General features: G+C 39.4%; 1 protein-coding gene across 2 annotated transcripts in view; it reads right to left on the bottom strand.

Moving 5' to 3' along the window:
* Positions 1-4,008: 4,008 nt before the first annotated feature.
* The window catches only part of KCNB2 (potassium voltage-gated channel subfamily B member 2), a 404,375-nt gene continuing 387,905 nt past the window's right edge, over positions 4,009-20,478 (bottom strand). For both annotated transcript variants that reach the window (XM_082432579.1, XM_082432580.1), the window contains one exon: positions 4,009-18,555. In XM_082432579.1, coding sequence (XP_082288705.1) covers positions 16,396-18,555 — 2,160 coding nt within the window. In that variant the 3' untranslated portion in view covers positions 4,009-16,395. The remainder of the gene's footprint in view (positions 18,556-20,478) is intronic.

The following is a 20,478-nucleotide window of genomic DNA, read 5'->3' as shown; positions in this document are numbered from 1 at the left end:
TTGCTACTCTTCATTGTGGTGTGCGGGCTTCTAATTGCGGTGGCTTCTCTCGTTGTGGAGCACAGCCTCTTGGAGCGCGGGCTTTGCTAGTTGTAGCACGTGGGCTCAATAGTTGTGGCTCACGGGCTCTAGAGCGCAGGCTCAGTAGTTGTGGTGCACGGGCCTAGTTGCTCTGTGGCATGTGGGATCTTCCCGGACCAGGGCTCGAACCCGTGTCCCCTGCGTTGGCAGGCAGATTCTCAACCACTGCGCCACCAGGGAAGCCCGCCTTGAGGTATTTTTGAGAGTAATTCTCCAAACAAGATTTGTGCTTCAGAACAAAAAATGTAGATATGTGATTAATAGATGTTTAAAAATATGTTTTTGCAAATTGCTTGCCTCCCCCTCCCTTTGCCAGTTTGTCATCTGTGCTAAGTGGATGTGGAGACAATTTAATGAATACAATTTACCACAGACTTTAGCAAAAAAATAAATTTGATTCTGGAGCACCACAAATTATAGAATCTTGGAAATGAAAAGAGCACCGAAAGGTCATCTGGTTTGTCCTTCCTCATTCAGACAGGTTTGCACTTCTCATTAGAGCCGTGTGAGAATCTATCCTAATTCTGAAGACATCCTGGGAAGCAGATCTCACCAGCTCTCTCATTATCGCTAATGTGAAACATCTATCACTTGTGGAAAATTCGTCTGAAGGACATCTGATTTCCTCATACTGGAGTTTATTCCCATTTCTTTTAAATGAGTCTCCAGTGATGACCACATAAAATTTCTGTTAACCAACCACTTTAGGGAAATGAAATTGAAGGAGGTAGCGCATATAAAGCTCTAGAACAGGGTATGGCACATAATAGGCTCTCCAAATATGTTTGCTGCCATGATAACAGTTATCATGATCATCACTGTAGAAGGAGACATCAGGGTCTTTGTCTGTCTGGTGATAAAGGAGCATGAAGTAATTTGGGGATTATCTGCTCTGCCTGGCTGGTGGTGGTTGACTTAGGTGTTGTATCCTGGCTCACTGGAAAGGAATGCATGATTAGTTGTTGACATGGGGGAGGGCAGGGGGTTGGAAGGAATGGCTACACTGGTGCCAGCTGTTTGTCACCCCCCGATGATGTCTGTAAGCTCTTTGGGGACAGGGACCCCCTCTTATAAGTTTTGGGTCTCTGGTACTTAGCACAGTGCCTAGCACAGAAAGACACAATACGTATTGAACACTTAAATATTGATTATTATAAAAATCACTCAACAGAATATTTATGTTATCATGTGGGTGTTATTCCTGTCTTGCAGTATGGTGGTATAATTAAAAAAAGTTTTTTTCCATGTACATGCTCTTTCTCAGGTCAGGTCTCTTTCTTTCTTTTTTTTTTATCTTTTATTTTTTATTGGAGTATAGTTGACTTACAATGCTGTGTTAGTTTCAGGTGTACAGCAAAGTGATTCAGTTATACATATACATATATCCATTCTTTTTCAGATTCTTCCCCCATATTTTTTAGCCCTCTTTCATCTCTCTCTCCTTTTTTTTTTTTTACTTTGGCCAGAGTGGTCATGGTGTCTCTGCTCTGAAGGTTATCTGTGAGTTACAGAGACCAGAATGAAACCCTGTGCCTTGTTACAACCTTGAGCATTGTGATGAGTTCCAATATTTCCAACTTTGTGCCGATGCTTCCTGGCGTCTTGCTGGTTTCATTTGCATGTGAGGCATGACAAAATTCAAAGTCAGCTGAGGTGTCACAGTGTTTCAGCCAATGGAATCAGAGGTTTCCACATAAAATTTTGCCCTGATTAGGGTTGTTGCCCACTTTGCAAATCGAGCTCTAAAGTTCTTTCCAGGGAGCTTTATAATCTTAGAAAACTTTCAGAGGAGCCATAAGGGTTGAGAAATGAAAACCCTGGAGCTGGAGTAGGGAATGTGCTCAGTTTTGGCCCCAGCGCTGTCTCTGCTATTCTGCAGCCGCCTGAGTCACACTTAAACCCATCTGTTTCCATGAGGTTGAACACGGGAAAAGATGGAGAAGGGGGGAAAAGAATCTTGTTTAGTTGGCTCAGAGTCGATGCCATGCTATTATGCCCCCTCCCACCTCCATCATTTTTGTGGCCCAAATCGTGCACTGCAGGATTTATTTTTCTAAGGCTGAGGGTGGGGCTTGAATAGGGTGCACTGGAGCAGAAAGAAGGGACCATAGCAAAGGGGTGAGAATTTAGCATTCAGCGAGGTCAACAAGGGGAGGGAGATGAAGGCTGCTTCTATTCCAGTTCTTGTGAGATAGACGGAATTCTAGGAATGGGTGGTTCTTCCCCTGACTACTCCTCGTTATTTTCTCTCTTAGTCTTGTGTCTCCTGAACTTTCAGAAGAGTAGAGTTTGGGAAATGGAGTGTGGTGGATGAGATGGAGAAGCTTATGTGGGAGAAGATTTATATTTCCTTCCCTGGCTAGATGGCCCTTACCCTGGGGGCTGCCGACCGTCTGGGATGACCAGAGAAGCCTATGGACCTTTTGATTGGAAGGATCGCTCCTGGGTGGCACAGGTAAGCCTGGAGGAGTGTGGGTACAGCAGGCTTTGGGGGAGCCCTGTTTCCTTATCCACAGCTTTGGACCTTGAACTTTAGCCCAGAGGGAAGGACTCTTGCAGATTGATTGGTGAACACGTTGCTTCTTGACAACCAGGATGGGGCCCTCTTCCTTTAGGAAGATGGTGGCGGTATCTACGTTAGGAGGGAGCAAATGGAGGAAAGTGTCATCGAGTCCAAGTCCAGCCGATTCTCCTTGTCATTCCTTTCCCCTCTGTCTTCAGGGCAGGATTTAGGTGTACAGACACCAGGCTCTCTGTAGCCATAGCTGTGTTGGGTCACAAATACGCTGGCAACATTTTTCTTAATAGTAATAGCCATCTCTTAATAATTTAACTCAGGCAAGTGTCCTTGGCGTTAAGAGCAGGGAAATGTTGTTGTGGAGACCTGCAATTTCTCAGGACGTACCATCCTTGAAACTTTTAGACTATTAAGAAAAGGTCTTTCAGGTAAAGACTGTAATGCGTGTCCCCCACACTCTATTAACAAACAAAATGAGGAAATTTTCTTCGTTGGAGAGGCAGCATTGCAAAACAGGAGCTGGCATTGGCCTAAATGGTCAGGCATTCAAACTCTGTAGCCAAGCTGCCTGGGTTCAAATCCCGGCTTTACTAGCTGTGTGACCATCGGCAAGCTACTTAACTTCTCTGTGCCTCAATTTCCTCTTCTGTAAAATGGGGATGTTAATAGTACTAGTATTATGAGGATTAAATGAGTAAATATATGTATAGGACTTGGCACGTGGTAAGTGCTATGTAAGAGATAATTAAATAAATAAGCCTCTCTCCTCATTATCTGTTCACCTCTTGCCTTGGAGAGCCTGACTCAACTGGCAGTCTTATCATTTGCCTCCCTGGTCAGGCAGGACTGGCTATATAATTTATGGGGTCTAACGAAAAATGAAAATACTGGATTCTTCATTCAAAAATTATTCAGGATTTCAAGATGGTGACAGCAGGGCATTAAATTAAATGCAGGGTTCTTCTAAGTACCTGCACCTCTGTGTAACTGCATGGGTCACACAGCCATCCATGAAGCTGGTCCTGGGGTCAGGAGTTAAGACTTGATCTATTCGACAGGGACTCTCCTGAACTGGTTTTAGGAATGGCAGTGGGGGACTATCTCAGAATTCTTTGATGATCTCACCCCAGAGTTTTGGTAAGGTGGTGTACATTGAATTAAAAAAAAAAAATAGAAACCAAGTGATGTATCCGTAGGCTGTCTAAAAGGATTCGTTTGAAAAGGAGAGTACTCAATGGCAATGGATCCAACTTTTATTTTTTCCCAGCCTTAGCAGTTTTATCCTACACTTTCTTGTCTCAATAGTCAGTAATGAGGTGTCAAGAAACTATAGATTGTTGGGTGGCGGGCATGTATGCCATGCTTGATGTGAAGTGGCTTCATGCAGAGAACTGAAATGACACAGATAATTCATTTACACATTTATTGTCTATCTTGCTTACTCTACCAGACTGGAATGGAGAACAACGCCAGCAATTTTATAGACATTTTGACACAAAGTAAACAAGTATTTTGATGTGGAACAATTGTACAGACCACTACATGCATATAAGGATGCTGACTGGTGCAGAAATATTGAGTTGATCAGCAAAACGACTAATACAAAATCACATTTTCTTTTTATGGAGTTAAAATGCAGCAGACATGGGGACACTGATACAAACACCATTAAACGGGAGAGAAAGGCATTGTATTAATGGTGCAGATGGACGGCTGAACAAACACGAGTATGCTACATCGTATCCTCTTTACAAAACAGAAATCGAAACATTTTGTTTGCAAATAGAACGAAATAAAGTACGTTGAGGCAGATGAATGAGACTAGACAAGGGTTACCACCTATGCATACATAAGCTCTGGCTTCTAGTGAGAGTTTATATTAAAAATATCTCAATATAGTATAAGATGAAATGCTAATGCTATTATGTGTGTGGACTGGACAGGATAACCCAACTGAGAAATCTTCAAAAATAAAATACTGACTGTGCTTCTTTTCCCCTGTGGCATTCAGAGCATTCATAGATAGTATGAAAACGCTCTAAAACATTAAAGTTAATAAAAGAGAATGATGCTTCATGCGACAGTCCCTATAAATCTAATACCATATGTAACTTAGAAATATGAAATTGTATTATTTAACGTATACAGCAATTTTAAGAACTATTATTTAGCTTTGAATTTCTGACACTCAATATTCCTTAGGTTTTAAAAATAGTTTTGAGTGTTTTTAATCTGGGAGATTTTAGGGACTTACTAGAAACTATTAAAATCTCTACAACTTGAGGAAAAAAAGAATCAGGTTGTTTATCAACCTGTTTATTGGGAAATCACCCACGATTATTCCCGGCAAGGCTCTTTATGTGCATTAATTACTGATAGTTTTATAGTTTCACCATAAGTTTTCATAAAATTACTTTGTGAATATTCACAGAGTTGTCCTGAGTTTAACCAGAAGATAATTCTAACATTAAACATTGAATTAATGAGTTAGGGGAGTTAGACACATTAGTTTTTAATAATATATGACTCTAGTTAACCAAAAAACCAGAAGATATTTCAGCCTCCCCCTCCTGATTCTAAACTCACTCATGTCCACATGCACACACACACACACACAAACACTATAACCTTCCCAAAAGCCAATCAACTTTTCAAAAAAAATGTGCATCATAAACTTCAGTTTCCCCTATTTAACTCCTTTGGAGATTGGCCTTTCTCTACTAGGTTTTCTTTTTTTCTTACCCCTTCTCTCTCCCTTCATCCATCTCCTTACCTCCTCTTCTTCCCTCTTAGTCCCACTTTCCCCCCAAAACATTAGTCTTTAAAAGTCTATATATGTTAATTTTGTAGATATCCAACTTTAGCTTTTGAAGACAAAAATGAAAATAATGTATACTTGACAATCGGACATCACTAAATGTGTCACTTCTGAGGAACGTATATCCTTTGACTAGTGAAAAGAGCTAATGTCAGACAGGTCAGCCTTCACCACACTCTCCTTTTATTTTACACAAAACTGTGGTGAAAGAAACCATTTAAGGCAGGTCTACATTGGCAATGGGAAATAAATTAAGCAGTTATCTGGAAAAATCAGCAGCTATTTTTCTTTAGTTTATTAACAGACAACACTTTTTAAAACTAAATTACTCGACATATTTAGACTATGTAGATATGATGTAGAGATTTTTATTATGAGCCTGGAAAGACAGTTAAAAAACACGACTTCAGTGTTTATGGTAAAGAATGCACAAATCGAAACGATTCAAATAGTAAGCTGTTTTAACTAAAGGCGTTATTGCACTGCCTCAGAACTGTTTTTGGGCTAGATGTTGAGCAAGCAGTATACAGTTACTTTTGTACCATGGTTTCCATACGTGATACCGTAACATAGTATGCTGACATAATAAGATGAGACAATCACGTTGGTAGCTTTTAAAAGCATCAGACATGAGCAGTCGACACTGAGTTTTTACATAAGCTACGTAGAGACAGGTAATAAATGCATTTAGTGAGCTGCTTGGGCAGCATAATGCTTTATCTGAATACTATTTAATAAGCTTGGAACTTTATTTCTTGAGAAAACAGGTAGGAATACAGTATTCATTAAGCTATAACTAAATAGTAATGAGATCTAAACTGTCATGCAATTATGCTTTAGAACATGGATTATTTTTCTAAGCATCATAATTCATTGACTGAAACTCCAAACTAAGTAATGTGTTATATACTAAAGCTTTCAGAAAATTACTAGGCAAAAAAACAAAAAGAAAACCATAAACCAACCAACCAAACAAAACTTTGTGAAAATCAAAGTATTATTTTGAGTTTACCAATGATGAATACTGGATACTCTGAAGGTGAAATGTTAGCATATCTTGGAAATTCCTTTGCAGAGTCAGTGGAAGATTTACCCAAAGTAAGTCTGTCTTTAACGTTCGAGTTGGTTGCATTCCCTGGTTGCACAGTGGTCACCCTGATTTGGTTGGAGTAGTTACATTTAATCAGTGTAAGGACTAGGTGTGCTGCATTATATGTAGTCCTTGGTCATCACCCGTAGGAAATAAGGGCTCTAGGTAAATTTTTGTGACTTGGCATTTTAAATAAGTTGAAATAGAAAACGACGCTCCTCCTCTGTTACCTTTCTTGGTCAATAAGATTTGAACACAAGAAAATAAATAAAACAAATGATGATGGTCCATATTCCAGGTTCCAAAACCAAAATTTAATGAAGAATCTTTTAATACTGAAAGCTTTTGCTCTCATTTTAGAGTTTAATCTGGCAAACAGCCAATTACTGTAAATCTGGAACAAAACTCAGTTATGAATTACTTTGTGAAATATATCCTTAGGTCTACATGTATTTAAAGCAGAAAAATGGAGCGGTATGTTAATATTCACGTAATGACTAAGTATTTAATTTTGTGCTAATAAGGACGGTGTAAAGGCTCTTCAAATGCGTAATATCTCTGAAGTCAGTAATTACAGGAAGCTGATTTTTCTCTAGAAGAAATTGACGTTTCTCTATTAAACATTAAAAATCTACGGCTGTCAGGGAAAAAAATTGCATTACATAAGTTTTCAAAGCATGTTATTTATCCAAATAATTTGGACATTATCCAAATAATGTCAATCTGTCTTTAAAGCCACATGGCATATATATATATATATAAAATTTAGCAAATAAAATGCTGTCTATTTTAAGGTAACAGTGAGTAAAAACCTACATTTACACTCAGACACACATTTAAAATTTTGACTGTTTAGGAAGCCACAGAAGAATTTTAGAAGACTAAGTAATTAGCACACAAATGTGAGTTGAATGCTGCTTTCTTTTGGAATATTTAAATAAAAATCCTATTTGTCTTCAGGTACTGTGCTAGGTGCTTTACTATATACTACCTCATTTAATTTATAATAGTCTTTTAAAAACTCATCTATAGTAAGATGAGAAATATTAATTTCAAATGACCATTAAAGATATTTTTACATAAAAAACTTAAAAAAATCTTAATCCACATATGACTTATTTCTCATTGGATGCACAGTAAAGTACTATTTTTCAATATGGCCTTTTGTCCACCTCTAATAATCTTTTTCTAAAATTTTGTTTAAATCACCATTACGGTTTTGGCCAAGAACCATATAAAAACTACCACAGTAATATCAGTTTTCCCTGATCAAAATGTTTGTTACCATTGAAAATGATGAAAAGGGTAATATTGGTATTTTCCTTTTTGTATACTGCCCTGAAAACACACACTAATCGGTTACACACAAAATTTTAATGAAAGTTTGCATTTAGAATGATATCTTGTGATAACTTAGTGACTTGGGCACCACTCTTCTCATCAACCTAGTTATTTACCTTTGAAGTTCAAGAAATTAATAGAGACTTTAAAAATTATTGTTCTTTTGTTACTAGTAGGAGAAAACATCGTGTCATTGCTTTGTTGATCAAATCATATTATGACATGGTGCAGAGAGTTCCTTTGTCCTCAGGCTTCTCTAAGGTTTCTGATCTTGACTTTGGGCGCCAAGTTGCTATTGCTAATGGCTCATTTGATCCTGCCCTTGACTTGACACTGAAGTCCTGTGTATCCAAGCAGATCCTAGGGAAGGATTGCTACTGCGTACTGCAGACAGGAGAGAAATGAAGAATCTGGATGATACCATCTGAGATTTGATCAGAAGAATCTGTTTCCAAACCAGGAGGATGAAACTTGAAAAGAAGGTGGAAGGGAGTGAAAAGATCAAGTCACTTCCACAAATGGTTTCCACTCTGCACCCCAGGGCACAGAACATAATATTAGTAAATTGTCCAATAACTTTCCCCTTTAAGCCCATTCTCCAACTTACCCTCACTTCTTCAAACAAAACAAAGCAAGCAAGGTGGCACACAAGAAATAATATGAAACAGAAAAGCTTTCGGGTTGAAAGCAAGGTGCTAAGAGCAGACGTAGTCATTATGCAGTTAAATGAAAGGTTATTAAAAATGCTTCAGTGTGCTAATGGTACCTTACATTTGCTTAATAAACCTTTTTTATACATTCACTATTGAATTTTTAATGGTTTAATATTATACCTCTTTAAAATTGCATAAGTTTGAAACTTGGCTATTGTATGACAAACCCAGTGTTTTGTAAGTTGCAGGTCTTTCTTTTTTTTTGTCTCTTTGGCTTTGAAAAGAAATAGGAAGATTTTGCAAATTCTTTAGTGAGATTTTCATAGTATATGCATATTTGTTAATTCTGGTGATAGCATTTTGCTGGATAAGTAATTTGGGTAATATTAGAACAGACTACCTTCTGTGTATCTGTTTTTTTTTTTTTTTTCAATTAAACATTATGATGTGAGTATAATCTGCAGGTTAAAATCATAGCCTGACCCATATGCTGCAAATAAGAATGTTAGGAGCATCTTGGTTTAAAGATGGCAGAAGTGGCTGTAATAGAATTTCTGGCCAGTACCCACAGATATGGCTTGGAAGTTTAGAAACCACCTGTTTTTATCACCAGGGTCAATTCAGGGATATTTCAGGTTCTACTTGTAATCTTCAAGTAGAATGGAGACTGTAGATTTGTCTTCACAGGTTTGTTTTTCTTAAAAAAAAGTCAGCACTTTGAGTTCTCTTTATCTTTTCACTAATGGTAGAAAGGTCAAAGTAGCATTTACTACTGTGTATCCAGAGAGCAGCCTAGGACACTGCTAAATAGTTAGCTAATCTGGTGATTTTGTTTTGATTTGGAGGCAGCAAGTAGGACTATTTTGAAAGTGCTGTGCAGAGGGCAGCAACAATTTTATCAGATATTTTGGAATAAGAAAAAGAAAACCAAGAAATGATCACTGAAAAAAAATATCTGGGACATAGTTATGATTTTGACTACATGCACGGGTAATAGAAGGTGGAAAACGGTAGAGAACTTTCTTTCAAATCCTCCTTACCACATCCTTTCTTGGCAAATAGAATTTCACTTTCTCTCAAACTGACCACTAGAGGGCACTCAACATAGAGACTAAAAAGCAGGATGGCGGGCTCCTGACATCCTCCCAGAATCTGTGTATTTACCTCTGTTGCCACTATTCTGTGTCTATCTCCCTGGGTCTTGATTCTGAAAGTCTATATAGTTTGGTATTCAATCTGAAGTCTTTTTAGGTTGAAATGGAGCAAAAATAACTAAAAGAAAAGCTATTCAGCTATATCACTTGCCAGCATTACCCACAGTGGATGGGAGATTAACTATATTGCTCAGATTGGCATTAAGCTTTCCTCACCAGCAGGCAGTGATGGCTTCTCCCACAGCATACAGACTAGGATTTTAAAAAAATCAGAACAGTTATGGGAGTATAAAACAATTATTTTCAACATCATTTTTGCCAGAGTCATATGTCCTTTGGCTGAAGTGGGCAATATCTACATTGAAAGAAATTGTCACTAGCTTTCAGACAGCTACTATAATTTTATGCGTGGATGTTTAGAAAGCTTATGCGGTGGTCATTCAGATTCTAGATTAAGGAATGAAAATAAATAACTTGAGTCTGAGAGAAAATAAAAGTGGATAACAGAAATTCTCAGGCAACAAACTCAAACATACTGCCATACTATTTCCAGCTCACCCTGTGGAATTGGATTTCACTTGGGAATATAATCTCTTTAAATATGAAATCTCTGCTAGACTGTAAAACTGAGGGAATGAACTGTGCGTAAATTAATTTCTGGCATAGGGTAGAAAATAAATGTTTGTTGAATGAAATATTTTATCCCAGAAATATGGAAGTATCTGTGAGATAATAAGAAATCATTTCTTCAGGAGAGAGATTAAAGTTGAAACTATGGTCTCAATTGCAAATTTCATGTTAATAAGTATTAAGTCTAAATTATATACAAGAATATATATATATATTCTTATATATTTATATATATATATACTTGTACCGAATATAAATTTCTCTGCTTAAAAACATGTTTAGTTTACCGACATATTTCTTAGGCTTTCTTCCTTTGTTTTGGTGGTATTTGTATCTTTTGCTGGCCTTGGGTTGTCTTATTACTGAAGATAATCCCTCACCTTCCTTTATTTATATGTATATTTATAGGCTACAACCCTTTCAGACTTAATAAGGAAGAGATTATGCATTAATGGCAATGGTAAATAAGATTTATGAAATTAAGTCAGGCTGTTTTAAGACGTCAAGTAGAAGAAATGGTAATTGGAGCCACTAAAGAATAGCATTATATTCCAATGAGTGGTAACTTCAATAATATAGAATGTTCACCAAGTTTTTGGAATTGAGACCTTTCCTCTTTCTTATTAGGGGATGGGCCTTTGAATGTTTGTATTTTTTTACTTAGATTTTGTAGAGTCTCCTTTTTCTTTTTTTAGTTCTGTTTGGGTGAGGACAGTGGCAGTGGAAAATTACTCAATATATTTTCAAATTCACATGGACCTAAGTGAATAAATTCCTTGAGTCAAGTTAAGCAACTTTTGATTACTGAATTTTATTTATTTACTAAAAAAAATTTTTTTGGCCACACTGCACGGCATGCGGGATCTTAGTTCCCCAACAAGTGGAAGTGCAGAGTCTTAACCACTGGACAGCCAGGTAAGCCCCTAATTACTGAATTTTAAACATCTTTCATTTAGAAATTCAGAAGACTAAACAGAATAGTGATACATTGCTAACGTGTTGCCTATAGTCAATAAGAAGTAAGAAAAAACATTAAAATGTTTTGTTTTTCACCCAATAACCATCAACACACTATTAAAATATAAAATTTGTTAGAGATTTTTTTTTTAACTGGCATCAAATTTTGCTCTAGTTATTGGTGATAGACTATTATTAGCTATTTTGACAAGCAATATATGTAACTAAAAAATTATTTTTCAACTTATCAGATAATAAGGAAAGACAACCCATAACTTTACTCAATCAGATTAACAATTTGTTATCTCAAATGTAAATCTAAACTGTGATTCAAAAATAATTATGTACCAGTCTTCCATTTATACCATCCATCCATTTCTCAGGAAAACAGTTCTTCGGAAAAGCATTTCACTTGTTGCTGCCATATGCTTCCCTGGTTTGATAATTGGATAATTTTTTCATACTCAGAAGAGACACTTTCCAGTAACCCAAATGATCCTCAGCCTGGTTTTATTTATTTTTAAAATTTTTATTTATTATTTAAAAAATTTTTTTTTTCTCAGCCTGGTTTTAAATGGGCAAGGCAGTAAGCTCCAGGAGGCTGGGGGCTGTACGCTGACACCAAGCGCGATGCCTTCTGTAGATTATAGAGGTGCTCAACTAGTATTTACTGAATGAATAGTGAAATGCCCATCAAAATCTATTAGACAGTATTCTTGAACTTTGAAGTATTAATAGTTCTGAAGTTTTTTTTTTTTTTTTTTTAGAAAATCAAGTGGCTTCCTTCAGCCCTCTGCCTAATGTGTATTCGTGTTACATCATGAGTAATAAATTCTTCTCTTTGACCCAGGAACGTGTACCTTATAACCAGAATCCTGAAATGGGCAAACATATGTGCTAAAGATGGTCAGTGTCATTTATCTCAAGTCATTACCATTTGGCATGATCCACTGCTGCTTTAAGAAAACTGCATGACGATAAATGCACCTCTGCTTTTATTTACGTAATTTTAAATATTAATAGAAAAAAACCTCCTTAACTAAACATATTTTCCTGTTGTTTATTGGAATGCCGGACTTGAAGCCAGAGGATGTGGATGAGGTCTTGTTCTGCTATTCACCAGTGACCAGTGTGAACTTGAACAAGATTCCTAACCTCGCTGGTCTTTTATTGATAAATAATACCTGATTCAGAAGGCTGTTATGAGTATAAAGCATGACCAAAAACTCTTAAAATACTCTACATACATAAGGCTTTTTTTGTTTTTCTATTCCAATTCCAAGAGAAAATAGTTGAATTGTTGACTTTCCTCATGTCTACGTGACAGTGAGACTGTTTTGACAAGAAATTAACGGGAACAGATGCTTGGCACTATTCTTCTTGTTACCAAATCTAGTTCATATCAGGATAATGCTTGATCTAAATGCTTGCTTCAAAGCTGTTGGCTGTGCCGGAGTGGAGAAATTTCTAGTGAAAATGTTTAGAGACTAATTAGGTGAACACTGGGCATTCAGGGTGTCACTCCTGTATTTGTGACCCAACTCAAGACATATATCCGTGCACCCATTTCTATCCTCTTGTGATCAATCTCAAGCTTTAAGCTAAAACAATCTTGTGGCAGTTTACACCCGTTAGGATAGCCAGCAGAACTGAATTAACAGTGCCTGGGACTGTGTTATTTTGAGTTCATTCAAACAGTCTTTCCTTGTTGACATTTGTCCCTGGTCACTGAGCTAGGTGAAAATGAGCAGCTGTCCCAGCAGCAGAAACCTCCAGGGCCCCTCAGGGAACCAGCCTATGTCCCCACCACTTATGCAGTATTTCTCAAACTGGGGATGTGTTTTCCAGGGAGTACAAAAGAGGTATTTGAAGTTCAAAGAGTATCCATTTTACTAGTAGGTAAGTAAGAGAAAACATTATTTCTTTGATATTGAAACATATGTTACGAAGTAAAATGCAGCATTTTCATGACTTTTTAATGGGAAACATAAGACTTTGCAAGAACTCTGTGCTTGATATATTCCCAGACCAGTTCAGGCAAATATGTTCATTCTCTGCATTAGGTGCAGTTCATTGAAAAGGTTAAGAAAGCACTGCACAAGTGCATTTTGGGAACCCTAGGTGCTTCCCTGTGAAACAACAAAGTCAAAGTTTTTTTAGAGGAGATTTTATTTTTTCCTAGCTGAAGACTTTTGGCTCAGAGGGGCTAAGAAGAATTGAAGGTTAAACTTTCCATAGGAGGTTCTTGAAAATTCTTTAAAACTTAAGAAAAATATTAAAGGGGAAAAGTTTTTCGGGAGAATGCCTTTGGGGAGAATGTCTAGAATTCCTTATCTAGGAAAGATTTCTAACATTAAGCATTCTGGAGCAGGATTCTCAGTTAAAGGCCTAATGGACATAAGAAAGGTCGGCGTTAGTAAACTATCAGATAAATTTTAAAAACTGCAGATTCATCAGTACAGAGACATTACAAAATAACTGCTTCATGAGACTATGTAAGGAAAATAATTTTCATGACTTATTTGCTATTTGTCTAACAGCAGATATATCTGTTTACTTGGAAAACTATATATAGAAAATTCAGACACTCTAGATTTACAAGAACTGAGCAACATTTAGTTTTAGACACTGAAATAAGTATGAGTGATGTAAATATCAATGATTAATGACCATAAACTCTTAAAGGTTGTGTTCTGAAACAAACATAAAAACCATCAGGAAATTCTAATAAGCACAGTGAAAAAGAAATGTTTAAAATTATTTTTAGCAGTAGGGCTGCTTGGATTTCAGCCAAGATCAAAACTTGTTTTCTTATCTGAGACATAATGACCAGATTTTGTTAATAAAGACATGTTATTCCTTAAAGTCTTAAGTTAGGTTCTAAATATTTGGGTTGTCTTTTTCTGGTGTGTTTTTTTTTTTCTTTTAAAAATAGAATAAAATTTAGAATTTTTTTTTCCTTAAACAAAAAGTTGTGCTTTAAATTGGGCCCAGAATTTTCCTATTTCTCTGAACTATACATCCACACCCACACACACACGTACAAAATGCATTATGCGGAGGCAAACTTGCACATTCCTGAGAGATCAAGGAATCATATTAATTTGCAGTCTTAAGGTACCTTAGAAATAATTTGTCTTGATTTTTATCAAGGTAAAAATGAAACTGAGGGAGGTTTTCAAGGCTCATCCAGGATCACCCATCAGGTAGTTGCATATCGAGCTAGAGCCTTGATTTCCTGTGAGGCAAAGTGGATCCAAATGACCTGGGTTTTAGCACAGTCTTCACTAACAGGACAATCACTAGCAAGTATCCTAACGCCTCTGGATTTCACTGTTCTCAGTTGAAAATGCTGGAAGTATTGCTTTCAACTAGGATAATCCTCCATCTCTTGGGGGCGTTGGAAACATGAGGGGGTGTTTCTAGATGCTGCGATCACTGGATGGTGCTACTGGCATTTGTGGCCTTCCCCAGGTGGCAGTGTTTTCTCCCCTCACTGGGAAATACTGGGTGACCCATTATCGGGCCAGGGTTCCTTTTTTTTTTTTTTGTCGCACCATGCGGCATGCGGGATCTTAGTTCCCCCACCAGGGATGGAACCCTGTGCCCCCTGCAGTGGAAGTGTGGAGTCTTAACCACTGGACCACCAGGGAAGTCCCAGGCCAGGGTTCTTTGTATGTTAACTCATTTCCAAACCCAACTCTATCTATGGGGTACAGGTGGGTGGGGTGGCAGTCTTACTTAAATAACGCTGCTTTTAGTTTGCCAAAAGTCACTTTTTGGAATTCCCATTTTGGCATGTCTACATTCTATCTTTAGATAGAAAAGGTTATGTTGGATTCAAGTGGAAAATACAGTCGTCTTTAGATGGCCAACATACATTTTTAAAAAATTTTATTTATTTAATTTATTTTTGGCTGTGTTGGGTCTTCGTTGCTGCGCACGGGCTTTCTCTAGTTGCGGCGAGCAGGGGTTACTCTTTGTTGCAGTGCGCGGGCTTCTCGTTGCGGTGGCTTCTCTTCTTGCGCAGCACGGGCTCTAGGCGCACATGCTCAGTAGTTGTGGTGCATGGGCTTAGTTGCTCTGCGGCATGTGGGATCTTCTGGGACCAGGGGTTGAACCCGTGTTCCCCGTATTGGCAGACGGATCCTTAATCACTGTGCCACCAGGGAAGTCTCCCCCCCACCCCTTTTTTTTTTTTAAAGAACTGCTTTCCAAAAGTGGAGGGCCATTAAAAAAAAGTTTAGTTGTGTAATATCACCTTTTAAGTATGTTCAGGTTTTAAAAAAATGCATTTCTGTAATAGGCTGTGGCATGATATATACTTTTCCCCATGATATTAGTGATATATAATTGACTGGCAAAATTTCAAACTGCAATTCCAAGTTTTTGGATATCTGGTCATTACATCTTGCCTATTTCCATGATTTATAAATAAAACCACAAATGCCACAACTAAGCAGAAGCAAAAAAGAAAAATGCACCCTATGAGTTATATCACAAGTCAATAAAAATACTGTATTCCTTTAAACAAATGTACTTATAAGAGCTTTATAACCCAAAGCAAGATATGTGAGATGGTTTAAGACAGGTTGCAATTTTGCAACAAGAAGTCTGTACAGCTCCTCCAGGCAGTAGCTGTGAAGGAAGTGCCTGTGTCTCAGAAACTTGTTTCCATCTGTTCTTGACACTTTTGCATCCCAAGCCCCGTTATTTACAAAGTTACGCCTTTTGCAAGCTCAAAGCACCTTGCCTGGCAATTACGAACTCATGCAATGACATTTCATCCTTTCATGTGCAAATTCTCAAATTCATTGTAACAGAAAAGCTCAAAGTCGAAACTCTGTCTACAATTTGAAATGAAAGGATCAAAATGGTCAGACATTGCAGAATACCGGTTCGTAATAGAGCTCTCTTTATTTGTTCACTGTTCCTCAGTCATTTTTGTTTGTTTGTTACAAAATGCAGTCTTGATTCTTTATTTAAACAGTACTTAAACTAAACTGTTCATGCCATGCAAAAATAACATTTTATGCACTTTTTTGGGGGGGAGGGGCTTCCCACTTTTTAGTTCACAGGCATTATTAACCGCATTTTTAAGAAACAAGTTTTTTTTGTTTTTGTTTTGTTTTTATTATTGCCTTTGTAACTAGTCACATGCTGGTTTCACGTGTGGGACAGTACCCTGTGTCTCCTGGGTTGGAATGAATTTCTGGGGCAAACAAGTGGTTTTCCATCTTGCACCCTTCTTGACTGTTGTCCTGTTTTACTTCCGCCACAGCATGGTAAATGTCTTGCCTACAGTTGTGACTTGTGTCCTGTGGAGAGGAAGAGCCCACAGAGGCCTCTTCTCTTAGAGGGTCTCTTCCGTCACTAGGCTTATCTGCAAAGCAGTTGGGGTTGGAGTCTGCCCGCTTGTCCCGCCTCGTGGTCCCTTGGAGCTCTAAGAAATCATCGTCTTCGCCCGTGTCTATTTCCGTGAAGCTCCTCCTCTCTCTGGATGAGAAAGCAAAGAGTTTCTGCCTGGGAAACCGAGGCGTCAGCCCTTTGGAGGGTCCCTGACAATGTGCCGGAACCTCAGCGCCCAGCAAGGGTCTGTCTCCCTGGGAGGGGGTTTCTTCTAAGAGGATGGTGCTGATGAGCTGCGGGGCGCTGAGTGGGAAGTCCGCCGTGGTGACCGGCAGTGGCCTGGCCGTGCTGGGTGGGGTCTGCGGGGCACCGCCTCTGTTGTCCTTGAAGTTCACCTTGAGCGATCTGGACTTGAGCGGGTTGCTGCCTTTCAGCGAGCTCTTCGGGCTCTCGGTGGCGCTGTCCGACTGCAAGGGGCCGTGGGGCCCACCTTGGGACCCGCTGGAGTCGAGGTTCACAGTTACGTCGATTGGAGCGTATTCCTGGCTGGCGTCCCTGGCCGCGGGCCCCTTCTCTCGGGTTAGGGTGAGGAATGGGGGGCCCCTGGCTCTTTGGTGCTCCTCTATCCGGGCGAGGTCGGGTGGGAACTTCATCTGCAGGTGGGAAGCGGAGGGCGGCGGCAGGGGCGACCTCTCGGTCTCCGTGAAGTCGGTGGCGCAGCTCGTGAAGCTGTCGATGCTGGAGGTGCTCTTCATGTCCACGATGCCCTCGGTCTGCGCCACGGCCAGCTGCCCCTGCGGGCAGACCACCTCCTCCATCTCTATCTCTTCTTCATACGCAGACGGCCTCTCGGGCTGCTCGTGGCAGTCGGGATTCGGGTGGGCGTGAGGCTGCGTCTTGGTGATTTCATTGTAGAGCATCTCCAGTTTCTGGGCACTCAGGTGCTGTGGGCTGGAGGAAGAAGTGTTGTTCAGCTGCTCGTGGGAGTCTTTTTGGCTGACCTCCTGGTACTTATTCTCGTAAGACTTGTTGGAGCTTGTTTCCGACAGAGCCTTCCTGGCCCACTTCCACCGGCTTGGAGAGAGGTGGTTATCACCCGTGGAGTCTTTTGTATTGGCCGACTCTCCCGTCTTCTCCACAGCCACGTCTATCAGTTCCATACTGCGAGCAAAGGCATCTTTTAAGTTCATAGAAACGATGCTTCCATTCCTCTTGGCCCGCTCGAGAGCCTCTCTCCTCTTAATGGCCTTCTCCTGGCGTTTCTGCTCCTTGTAAAACTCAGAAAAATTGTTCACAATGATTGGGATGGGAAGGGCGATCACCAGAACCCCCGCGATACAGCAGAGGCCTCCCACGATCTTCCCTAATAACGTTTTTGGGTAGATGTCACCGTAGCCGACAGTGGTCATGGTGATGGTGGCCCACCAAAACGAGGCCGGGATGCTGGTGAACTTGGTAGCATCTTCGTCCTTCTCGGCAAAAAATACCAGGCTGGAGAATATCATTATCCCCATGGCCAAGAACAATATCAACAAGCCCAGTTCATTGTAACTCCGCCTGAGGGTGAAACCCAGGGACTGCAGGCCCGTCGAGTGTCTGGCGAGTTTCAGGATCCTGAGGATACGCATGATTCGGAAGATCTGGACCACGCGCCTCACGTTCTGGAACTGCAACACGCTCTTGTTGGACTCCGTGAGGAAGATGGTGACGTAATACGGCAAGATGGCCAGCAAGTCGATAACGTTCAGCGGGCCCTTAAAGAACTTCCATTTATTTGGTGAGGACAGGAACCGTAAAAGGTACTCCATGGTAAACCAGGCGATACACACGGCCTCCACGTGGGCTAACTGGGGGTTGTCATTGGGCTGTCCAAATTCATCCATCTCCTGCAGCTCTGGTAGCGTGTTGAGAGACAGCGCAATGGTGGAGAGGACGATGAACAAGATGGACACGATAGCCAAGATCTGGAAAAGAAAAGAAAGTCAAGTCAGCAAGGCCTCTTAGTTGCTTAGGCAGCTAGGAGACATATGGGTTCACCATTCCTTAAATGATATGTCTTGCTCAAAGGTATTCCAAGACGGTCACTTTACAACCCCAAATTCTCCAACTAATACAAACACATTCACTTTTTATGAGTTCATTTCACTTAGAAGCCTAATGTGTATAAAATAGATAACTAATGAGAACGTTCTATACAGCACAGGGAACTCTGCTCAACGCTCTGTGGTAACTTAAATGGGAAGGAAATCCAAGAAAGAGAGGATATACATATATGTACAGCTGATTCACTTTGCTGTACAGCAGACGATAACACAACATTGTAAAGCAACTCTACTCTCAGTAAAAATTAACAGTAATAAAAAGAAGCCTAATGTAATATACTTTTAAATTCTAGGGTCTAAGCCATTTGAAAAAAATCCATTCTCTCCCCACCCCCCCTTGTCCATTGTTTTTAGGCACCTTTGGAAGAGTTTTCGGGGAATAGTCATCTCTCCTCTCTTAGTTATTTGTAATTTTTCTCTCTTAACCACCTAGTTTATGTTTCCTTACATGAATTGCCATACATGTTATATAAGTTAGAAAAAATTCATGATTGCCAGAAGTTTTATTCTACAACTAAAAACGCGAATACAGACCTATGCATGGAGAGATAATATGGCCTCAGTACAACAATGTTTCCAAAGAACAAGTACAATTTGTGTGGTAAGCACTGAAGGCTGAACCAAGTCAGGGAGCCTCCATCCTGGGCTATGTGGCCTTCTGGCCAGCCTCAGGTGGGAGAGAAGGATTATGAGCTAACTTCATTCAGTTGAGAAAGCTTTCAGAACAAAGAACTTGAAGACTGTCCACGGTGATCTCGGTTCAGGGATCACCATGGGGCAGAGGAAGAGCAGCACCATATCAGATGTGGAAGGAGAGAGGAAGCACTCAATAAGAAGTAAAAAGAGGGTCAGTGAGTGAATTTTGGAGTCAGTCATTCTGACCTCTGAGCTTGGCTTTATCGCTTACTGTGTGACTTTGGGCAAGTTACTTAACCTCTCTGTGTCTCAGTTTACAGATCTGTCGAAGGAAGACAACAATCGTAGTTATTTCATGGCTGTTGTGAAGATTACCCAGCACACAGACATCACCAAATAAATGAAAATTACTCATAGTGTTAGAGGCTGAAATGAACAGGACTTCAGTCTGGAAAGACGAAGACCAAGAACAGGTATGTGGGAAATCTGTAAAACCAGGCAGGGTATAGACAGCTTAAGCAGGGATTTCCTCACTGTAACCCAGTGTTCTAGATTGATAAGACAAAGCATGAAGATGAAGGTTTGAGGGCAACAGAATAAAGCACTTCTTTGCTTAGTACAGACTGTGCGTCTGGAACACGTGATTCTTGGTGATTCTAGGTTAGGTCTGGCTTGGTTTCATCTGACCTTTGCCAGTGACCTCAAGAGGTATTACTGGTCTCAGTTATTATTTGTAGCTCTGAGAAAAATATCCTGACACTGTTTAATTTAGAAATTCAGCATTCAGTAGACAATGATTAAATATCTTGAGGCCACACATCTCAGTAAACATGAGACTGTGAAAAAATTATCTATAACTGACATCAGGACTTCTGAACTTCTCTCCTCTTTGTCCTTCTAAGTTTCTCTGCTTCTGGGTTATTCTCCTTAACCTTAATCTTTTCTCCTCTTATGCCTCATTTATACCTTTCATTGTTTTTTCTTCCTGTTTCTTCCAGCTCCCATCTTTCCTCTTAAATCACTTTATAGTGAAAACCATAGTTTGTTCCAGAATGCACTGCAGATATTAAGTAAAGATTTATGTTTTCTTAGCTTAAAGAACAGTACTGAATTACTAGTGTTTTATATTTTTTTCTTAAACAAAATTAA

The sequence above is a fragment of the Balaenoptera physalus genome (genome assembly GCF_965194825.1).
Source record: "Balaenoptera physalus genome assembly, chromosome: 17".
NCBI classification, from domain to species: Eukaryota; Metazoa; Chordata; class Mammalia; order Artiodactyla; family Balaenopteridae; genus Balaenoptera; species Balaenoptera physalus.
Note: the sequence above shows the minus strand (reverse complement) of the source record. Positions and strands in the feature narration are given on the sequence as shown.